Consider the following 10,087-nt stretch of genomic DNA (forward strand, 5'->3'; position numbering starts at 1 on the left):
GGATTCTTTTCACTCAGAATTCAGGCCCAAGTATGGGACAGAAATGGTATTGGCTGTACTTTCGGATGATCTCTGACCTATGTCAAATGTGGGTTGTATATCCATATTGCCCTATTTGACCTCTTGGTGGCTTGATACTATTGATCATGGTGTAACTCTGGATTATCTCAGAGGATTGAGGTTGAGCGGCATGGTATTGTGCTGGTTTTCCTCCTTTCTTCAGGGCCGAATTATACTTTGTGGTGACAGGGAAGAAGTCCTTACTACATGGAGTGTCTTATATTTTGGTGCTCTCCCTTTTCTTATTCAACCTCTACATACGGCCCTTGGGTGAGCTCAGCTTTTAATATGGGGTGGAAGCGACATCATTGCCCATGTACATCTTAGCCCAGTGTCTAGAGACTGTGGGGGACCAGTTGGGGGACAACAGGATTTGGCTCAACTGTGGCAAGACTGAGTGGTGTTGCATTTTAAGGACTATTGGTTCAAGGACTATAACATTTTGGTGTTAGACTGGTGGCATTGCCTCTGATAGACCTGGTGTGCAATCTGGGGCTCCTGCTCAGAGAAGAGGTGGTAGCCATGGCTAGGAGGGTTTTTGCACAGCTTTGTGTGGTATGCCAGTTGCATCCTTTCCTAAAGCAGCAGGCTGTGCTCATAGACACTCAGGCCCTAATTAATTCCAGATGGACTGTTGTAATGCACTATATAAAATTGATAGGAAAAAGATTGGCCCTTATCATTGTTTTTTCGTCCTCTTTTTTCCAAGTCAGTATTTGTATTGTGTGGCTGGCAACCTCTTATCCATTCTTTGAATTAGACATGCACTCTCTTAGAGAAACCATAATTTTGCAATGCAATGAAGGCTCCATCCTCATGTTCTATTGTGTCCTGGGCTACCTTGGTTTCTTGGCTATTTCCAGTTTCATTGCGGCATACCTTGCCCGTAATTTACATGACAGCTTTAATGAAACCAAGTGTATTACTTTCAGTATGTTGGCTTTTTGCAGTGTTTGGGTCTCCTTTGTGCCAACCTTCCTGAGCACTACAGGGAAAGCCATGGTAGCTGTGCAGATCTTCTCCATCTTGTCCCCCAGTGCAGCCTTACTAGGGTGTATTTTCTTCCCAAAATGTTTCATCATTTTGCTGAGGCCAGAACTGAACAACAAGGAGCAATTAATAAAAGGAATTAAATTATGTAAATATCATATTACTTTCCAATTAAGTTGTCACATTCAAATGAAGAACATCAGTATCAAAATAATACATGCAGAATTATTTAAGTTTAATCAAACTTTAAATATATGCACTTAAATATGATTCCTAGCATAGTTTTTATCAATTATATGAAATCCAACCTCCAGTATTAGACTAAGCAGCCAAGGCTATAAAAAGAACACAGAATTAATTGAATATTTTAATATTCTTCATTCACATTTTTCCAATGATACCATCCAATGATACCATCAAATACAGTAATTGTTCTCACTGTTAGGAATTTTCTCCTTAGTTCTAGGTTGCTTCTCTCCTTGGCTAGTTATCATCCATTGTTTCTACTCCTGCCTACAGTGCTTTAGTAAATAAATTGCCTCCCTCTTCCTTGTGCCAGACCTTCAAGTAGTGGAAGAGTACCATCATGTTACCCCCATTTTACTAGACTAGGTATACCCAGTTCCTGCAATTGTTCTTCATACGTTTTAGCTTCTACAGCTCTAATCACTTTTGTTGCTCTTCTCTGAACTCTTTCCAAAGTCTCAACTTTTTTTTTACACTGGGGTAACCAAAACTGGATGCAGTATTCTAAATGTGGTCAATCAATCAATCAGAATAGAGCTGGAAGGGACCTTGGAGGTCTTCTAGTCCAACCTGCTGCCCAAGCAGGAGACCCTATAAATTTGAGACAAGTGGTTATCCAGTCTCTTCTTAAAAACCTCCATGATGAAGTACTCACAACTTCTGAAGCAAGCTGTTCCACTGGTTAATTTTTCTCACTGTTAGGAATTTTTTTCTTAGTTCTAGGCTGCTTCACCCCTTGATTAGGTTCCATCCATTGCTTCCTGTCCTGCCTTCAGATGCTTTGCAAAATAAGTTGATTGCCTCTTTGTAGCAGCCCCTTAACCTCCTTACCTGAAGGCTTTTTAGAGTAGTACTAGTACTTCACATGATCTTGATTTTATCCCTCTATTACTGCAATATAGGATTGCATTGCCTTTTTTGGCTGCTGCCACACACTGTTGGCTCAAGATCCTTCTTGTAGCTGCTCCTATTGAGCCAGGTTTCATCTAGTCTGTAGCTGTATTTTTGATTTTTCTTGCCTAAGTGTAAAATCTTGCTTTTCTCTACATTAAACTTCATTTTAAATTTAAATTTCACTTCAGGCTATGCAAAAGAGACAATCAACTAGTCAAAATGGGAACATAAAAGCCTAAGCACCTCTCCACCAGCAATCAGCCCCAGCTGAGGATAGATTAACTCCAAGATTGACATCAGGCCAATGATCAAGTACACAACAAACTGCCAAACAAACAAACAATAAACAGCCCAACCAAAGAACCACTAAGACCACCTCCACCAACATGAACAGGACAAGCCACTAGAATGAGAGCAAACCCTACTCCTTACTAGCACTGATGACATTGGGTAATGAAATGTTTGCAAGAAAACAATTAAACTCAAAAAGCACAAGGACTGTTAATTCATCAAATGTATATAATTGTCTATCTTACAAAAGAATGGCTCTTGCCAGTATAAAATAAAACAGTAATACATAAAAAGTATTATCCAGAAAATTTTAAAAATCATTATTCAAGACTAAGAGAGGATGGCAGATAGCAAATACAATGGAACAACCTTAGTACCTCACTGGTTTCATGTGACTCTGAAGCTATATACCATAATCAGGTTTTGGGAAGAAATACATTCTGTAAGGAGGGCACCATACCAGAAAAGGCCTACCTCTTATGTTAAACCAAGTGTAGCTCTTAAACAGGCAGATAAAAGAGGTAAAATAGTCCTTGCAGATTTTACTCCACTAGTTATTGATGACTGTGGGGAGCAGTTCTCATCTTTGTTTGAAGGCATTGAGCCAGAGTTGTCCAAAAACATTTCCATGGTCATGTGGCCAGCATTATATCATGGAGCATTGTTACCTTCTTATTGAAGTGATACCTATTTATCTACTTACATCTGCATGCTTTCAAACTGCTGGGTTGGCAGGAGCTGGGGTGAGGACGGGAGGTCACCCAGTCATGTGGAGTTTGGGTCTGGAACCTGGGCTGCAAGCTTTCTAGCTGATAAGCCCAGCATCTTAACCACTCAGCCACTTACTGCCCCCCCCCCAAACAGTCAATACACACAGTATAGCTCTTCCAATCTTATCGGATGGGCAGATGAACTCAAGTGGATATGGTTCTATAAATAATCCAGTCTTATGTCATAAAATATTTTAAAGTTCAAAACCAGCATCTTGAATTAGATCCAACAACAATCTGGCAACTCACAGAACAGAAATGTAATATGCACCATTCTAGAAGCACATATAACTACTCACACCACTGCTTTGTACATGAGGTGAAGCTTCTGAAGCTTTTGAACACTCTTCAAGGACAGACCCCTGTAATCTACTTGGTCAGCTGACTATGGCATAAGACCCTCCCAATCTAGGAATTGGCTCAATTGGTATATAACACAAAGTATTATTGAAAGGCCCTCTTAGCCATGACTGCCATCTGCACTTCATGAGGGGCCCCAGGTTTTGCACGAAGTCTGTAGAGTCCCATCCAGCCACCAAATATGGGGGAGGAGGAAGAGGAGGAGGAGGAGGATTTATTTGAATTGAAATATGAGAGATTTCATAAAATTTATAACTCAGAGGCATGTCTGTGTACATATATGCATGCTTTTACAAACAAAATAAAGCAATGCTTAAACAAAAGATGATATTGATCATATTTAGAGATTAAAGTTAGATCTTTATCTGTAACATATAAAATCCTTACCAGCAATAAGAAATTCAGAGAAAAGTAAAGCTCCTATGAATTAAACTAAATGCCAAATGTAATTTTAAAACAAATGCACAGAAAAAGATATAGTTCTTGAGCTCCCACTCTGAAAGAAGTATGAAAGAAGCCCAACTTCACAGAAAGATATTTCTTGGGATGTGAAAAAAGCAGAAAGCAGCTCTCTCCTGTTTGAAGGATAAATTGAAAGACTTGGAAACAGTGGGTTATAAATTATTTTATTATTTTCTTTCAGACACATAATGCGTGATGACCACTATTTGTCTTAGACTAAGACCCAAAGTCAACAAATCAGTTTCTATGTCTAAAGGTGGACTTAAATGTGGCTCTAAATAGCTTTTTAAAATATGATAGGTATGATTTATTTGGGGAAAGAAGAATGACATATCTGAATATATTAAATATTATTTTAGCTTGAAAAATAATCAGGTAAAGGATATCATTAAAGCACTGGACTTATACAATTCATTATTAATCATAATGTGGCAGGTTCCAAACTTTTAATTAAATGTTTAAAAAAAGTTGCAGGGATTTAAAAATAAAGTCAGGATTTTGACCACCCCCAGAAAAATATTTGAGGGAAATTTTAATCTTGATGTTCCTGACAAATGGTTGCACACAACTGTTTACAAGGTAAGAGCTTCACGAGTCTTCTTCGAAAGCATTAGGAGACACTCCAAAAATAGATTGGAGAATAGTAAAAAAAAAAAAAAAAAAAAGTGCCGGAACTCACACATGTCATACAACCCACCTTGCCTACCCTACAAGGTTCCATCCAAAAAAGGTGCCTGAACTCCATTCTGGGCATTATATGAGAAAAAAAAGCCCTGCTTATAGTACTTAGAGCTCAGAACATTGTTAGAGACCCCATACACCCACTTCAGGGTCTGTTTCTGTTGTTCCCCTCTGGGAGGAGGTTTCAAAGTATTTATAGCAGGACTACTAGATTCTGCAACAGTTTTGTTCCCTATGCCATCAGTCTTATAAACTCACACAATTCATTTTTATCACCATGTACATGTATAGAACTGAACTACATTGTGTTATTTCTCTGTGTCATAGAATATATGTGGATATGTGAATAGATACAATTTTTGGTCATAGATATCTAGTGTATATTGAAGGTGGTGACCTTTGAGAGCTGTATGCAATGAAATTTTATTTTAATGTATGCCGATTAGTGTACATTTAAAGTGACAATAAAGTTATTCTGTTCTGTTCTCTTTTGTTCTATTCTATATTGTTGAATCGCTTCTTCAGTAACTGAGAACAAATCTAATTGTTGGAAGGAACATTGGAAATGGCATTCTTTATTTTTTCTGTCTAACATCCTTCCCCTTTTATTCATACAAATAACGTAAACAAAATTTAATTGTTTCGTTTGATTAGTTGGTGCCTGCTATTTAGTTCTGGCCTCAATACGATGATGAAGCATTTTGGGAAAAAGATACATCCCAATAACCCAGCACTGGAGGACAAGATGGAAAAGATCTCCACAGCCACCATGGCTTTTCCTCTGGTGCTCAGATAGGTTGGAACAAAGGAGATCCACACACTGCAGAAGGCCAACATACTAAAGGTAATGAACTTGGCTTCATTAAAACTGTCAGGTAAATTACGGGCAAGGAAAGCCACAATGAAGCTGGCAATAGCCAAGAGACCCAGGTAGCTCAAGACACAATAAAATATGAAGATAGAACCTTCATTGCATTGCAAAATCATGGTTTCCAAAAGAAAGTGCATGTTTAACTCAGGGTATGGAGGAGTTGTTGCCAGCCACAGAATGCAAAGACCTGCTTGAAGAAAAGAACAAGAAAGGACAATGGAAAGAGCCAATCTTTTCCCCACCCATTTTCTTATTGAAGAACCTGGTTTAGTAGCCATGAAAGCTATAACTACAGTAATAGTTTTAGCTAACACACAAGAAACCGCAAGTGAGAAGATAATGCCAAATGCTGGTTGCCGGAGAAGGCAAGTTATCTTCCCTGGCTCACCAAGGAATAACAAGGAAGAGAGAAAGCAGAGCAGAAGTGCAATCAAGAGTGTGTAAGTGAGATCCCAGTTGTTGGCCTTGACGATAGGGGTATCTCTACGCTTAAGGAAAATTCCAAGCACACTGGTTGTCATGAGGGAAAAGAAAACAGCAGCTGAAGCCAGACTCATTCCTAAAGGTTCTTCAAAGGATAGGAAACTTGTTGTTTTGTTAAGGCATCGATCTTGCTTCATGCTTGGATACTGATCTTCAGGACATTTGAAACAATCTTCTGTGTCTGGATTAAAAAAAAAATCAGATGGAAATTTATTGATGTCCTATTTATCACATTTTAATGAACGTTTTTTGCTATTGTTTGAAGATTGATATTTATTTATTTATTTATGAGACTTATATACCGCTTTAAGTGCAAGCACTCTCTAAGCGGTGTACACCAGTAGGCAATGTATATATATATTTACATTGCCCTCAACAATCTGGGTCCTCATTTTACCTACCCCGGAAGGATGGAAGGCTGAGTCAACCTTGAGCCGGTGAGATTTGAACCACTGACCTTCTGAACACAGTCAGTTAAAGTGGCCTGCAGTACTGCACTCTAACTGCTGCACCACCTTGAGTCTGTCATTAGTTGTTTGTATACCTATATTAACAAAATAACAGAGTTGGACGGGAGGTCTTCTAGTCCAACACACTGCTCACGCAGAAGAACCTATGCCATTTCAGATAAATGGCTGTCTAATCTCTTCTTACCTCTTCTGGAGGTAAGTTGTTCCACTAGTTAATTGTTCTCACTGTTAGAAAAAATTTCCTTAATTCTTGGTTGCTTCCTTGCTTGACTAGTTTCCATCTATTGCTCCTTGTCCCTTAATCGATACTTGGTCAGATTCTTGTAGAGAACTTAAACTTGCAACACATCTTTATACTCATTTGAACTGCCTGAATCTTCTGATTTCCCCAGCACTTGCCATCAATAACAATTAAAAATTATAACTTATAAGGAAACAATTTATTTGCAGTCCAATGGTCTCATAATTTGTAGGACTTCAAAACTGACCTATCTTGGTTGAAATCTTCCCCTGAGGACATGGAACACAATCATAGCAGCAGAAGCTTTTCTGTTCAGATTTTCTCTTCCAATATCCAGGCTGACAGTATTCGTTACATAGAGAAACTGGAAGAACCTGATCATAAAATAAAAAAAATGGAGAAATAGTTGCCAAGTTGTTAAGCTTTTTCACCAGCTGAAAACAAAGTTAGTTAGTTAGTTAGTTAGTTGGTTGGTTGGTTGGTTGGTTGGTTGGTTAGTTAGTTAGTTAGTTAGTTAGTTAGTTAGTTAGTTAGTTAGTTAGTTATAAAGAAAATCGTGACCAGTGTGGAACAGTTGGAAGCATTTTAACATTTTCATTTAAGGAATCTGTAAAATTATAAGCATTCAACATATATGTAGGTCCCTACCTGATTGAAACCTCTGTGCCATTCAATCTGATGTTCATTAATGATCAATTCATTTCCATAAGATGCATCACAATCTAGCTTTCCCACTTTCACATTCCGGATGGACTTGTTCGGAAAAACAATAATGTTGTTTATGTCAAATCCTCCTGCAACTTCTCTTTTCTCATTAAAGGACACCTTCTCTCCTGCTGAATTGTTAAAAGAAATGCCTTGAAGAAATGGATGGAGCTACTTGAAAAGAAGAAAGTAATGAGGTTGAAAGAACAATAATGAAATAAATCAACTATAGACATTCCCTGTTTTAACATTAGACATTCCACTTGGAATACTGCATCCAATTTTGCTTACCATGATATTAAAAAGATGTTGAGACACTTCAAAGAGTACAGAGAAAAGCAACAAGGATGATTACGAGGTTAGAGATAAAACCTATGAAGAACAATTTCAGAAATAAGGTATGTCTAGTCTAGTAAAAAGAAGGACTAAGGGAGAGATGATAGCAATGTTCCAATATTTAAGGGACTACCACAAGGATGAGGGAGTCAACCTATTTTCCAAAGCACCAGAAAGCAAGACAAGAAATAATGGATGGAAATTGATCAAGAAGAGAAGCAACCTGGAATTAAGGAGAAACTTCCTAACCGTGAGGATAATTAACCATTGAAACAGCCTGCCTTCAGAAATTGTAGGTGCTTCATCACTGGAAGTTTTTAAGAAAAAACTGGACAGCCATCTGTCTGGAATTGTATAGGGTCTCCTGCCTGTGCAGGGAGTTGGACTAGAAGACCTCTAAGGTCCCTTCCCACTGTATTCTGATTCATTGAAGCTTAACTATTCATTATTCTTTTCTAGTTAATTTTGATGGACCTACAGAAGAGATTAGACAGCTATTTGTCTGAAATGGTATAGGATCTCTTGGTCAAGCAGGGGTTCATCTAGAGGACATTCAACGTCCCCTCAAACTCTGTTAATCTATGTTTCTGTGTTTTATTTCCAAAATTCTTTATGCAGTTTCACAGGATAAAGTGTGAATACAAAACAAAGAGTATATGTTGTAAAGAATTTTGACTTTGCTCAATAGAATTAGATGTCAACTCACAAAATATTGTCAGTGAATAACATACACGGAATTATGTGATGCAATCTTCCTTGTGGAGAAAATTAAATGCAATCTAATTGGGGCAGAAAAGGTCATCTTAACTAAACTTACGTGAACAATAGATTGTGCCTGGAATCAAGGTTTAGCTCATTTTGTGAGCTTACTCATTTTGTACTAAATTCTTCATTGAAAGGAAAATATGTTGGTTGGAGAAGCCTTACCTTAAAAGGCTGTAATTCTGGAGATTCAGCCACTTTATCTGCCAAGATTTTTCTGAAATTAGATCCCTTTGATAGCATGCTATGCAGAGAATGAGCCACAGCATAAACCCCATTATAGATACTGTAGCTGTGGCCAGACATCTGTAATTGAAACAGAGATTCAGGAAGGTTTCCCAGTCTTTCTTCACCAGTGCATTCTTGACTGCCTAATGATGACAAGCTTGAATTAGGAAAGAAACAGTCAAATGCTTGCTTCCAAAAATGGTTTCGAAATCCATCTCTTTGCCTTGAATAGGGTTTTATGGACCAAAGAAATTCCTCAAATTCCAGATTTTCAATTGAATGGATTTGGAAGGCAATGGCCCCATCATAAAACTGGAGATTCCATTCCCTTTGGGTTCCTGTTAGTGTGAAATCAATTTGGCTGGTGGTGACCCACACCTTGCTTAAAGGTGCATTTCCCGGATTTGCAGCTTCCCATATAGATTTGAGAGCTGTCAGCCAGGCTAATGTAGAAGTTTCTCCATAAATGATGAATGTATTTGTTTTAACATCTGTGAAATGTGTGTAAAAATGAAACATTATATCACTGAATTTGCCCAAGTCATCAGAACACATTAGTTTTGGAAATCTTTGTATGAAAGCTAAGCAAATTCCCTGCTGGAAAAACAAGGGCCCCAATTTCTGCAAAAAATGTTCTCCACTCTCCGTGTCTGAAGCAAAAAGCCCAACCCATTTCCATCCAAAACGTTGAAGCAATCGGACAATCCCGAAATATTGAGGAACTTCATTTGGAGCCATAAAGTAAAGTGAAGATGATTTATCAATTTTTCCCATAGGAAATGATCCATATGTGAGCTGAAAGAAAAGCCATGGAGTTAAGGAAAGGTTTTCATTTTGCTTATGCATGTTTATGGATCACTTCAAAAATTGAATGGACATATTATAATTTACTCTTTATCCATAATTTCTTGATTTTTTTTCTGAAAATATAGAAACATTTTTGGAAAAACATTATTTCATCCAAACTAGCAGGAAACACAACAGGGGGTCAACCTGTTCTCCAAAAAACCAAAAGGTAGGACAAGAAGCAATGGATGGAAACTCATAAAGGAGGGAAGCAATCTAAAACTAAGGAGAAATTTTTTGACAGAACAATCAACCGTTGGAATGGTTTGTGAACTTCCAGAAGTTTTGGTGTTCCATCTCTGGAGGCTTTTGAGAAGAAACTGGACAACCAATTTTCAGAAATGGTATAGGGTCTCCTGTTTGAGCAGGGGATTGGACTAAAAGACTCCAA

The 10,087-nt window shown here is 37.9% G+C and overlaps 1 protein-coding gene across 1 annotated transcript; it reads right to left on the reverse strand.

Moving 5' to 3' along the window:
- Positions 1–5,387: 5,387 nt before the first annotated feature.
- Positions 5,388–7,584, reverse strand: LOC120300801 (vomeronasal type-2 receptor 26-like; the record flags this gene model as incomplete). Its single annotated transcript, XM_039327300.1, has 3 exons — positions 5,388–6,289; positions 7,067–7,193; positions 7,468–7,584. Coding segments are annotated over 3 exons (1,146 nt in total), but the record flags the coding sequence as incomplete, so codon positions are not given.
- Between the last annotated feature and the right edge of the window lie 2,503 nt (positions 7,585–10,087).

Source organism: Crotalus tigris, unplaced genomic scaffold (assembly GCF_016545835.1).
Source record: "Crotalus tigris isolate CLP2741 ecotype Arizona unplaced genomic scaffold, ASM1654583v1 scf7180000017614.5298720, whole genome shotgun sequence".
NCBI classification, from domain to species: Eukaryota; Metazoa; Chordata; class Lepidosauria; order Squamata; family Viperidae; genus Crotalus; species Crotalus tigris.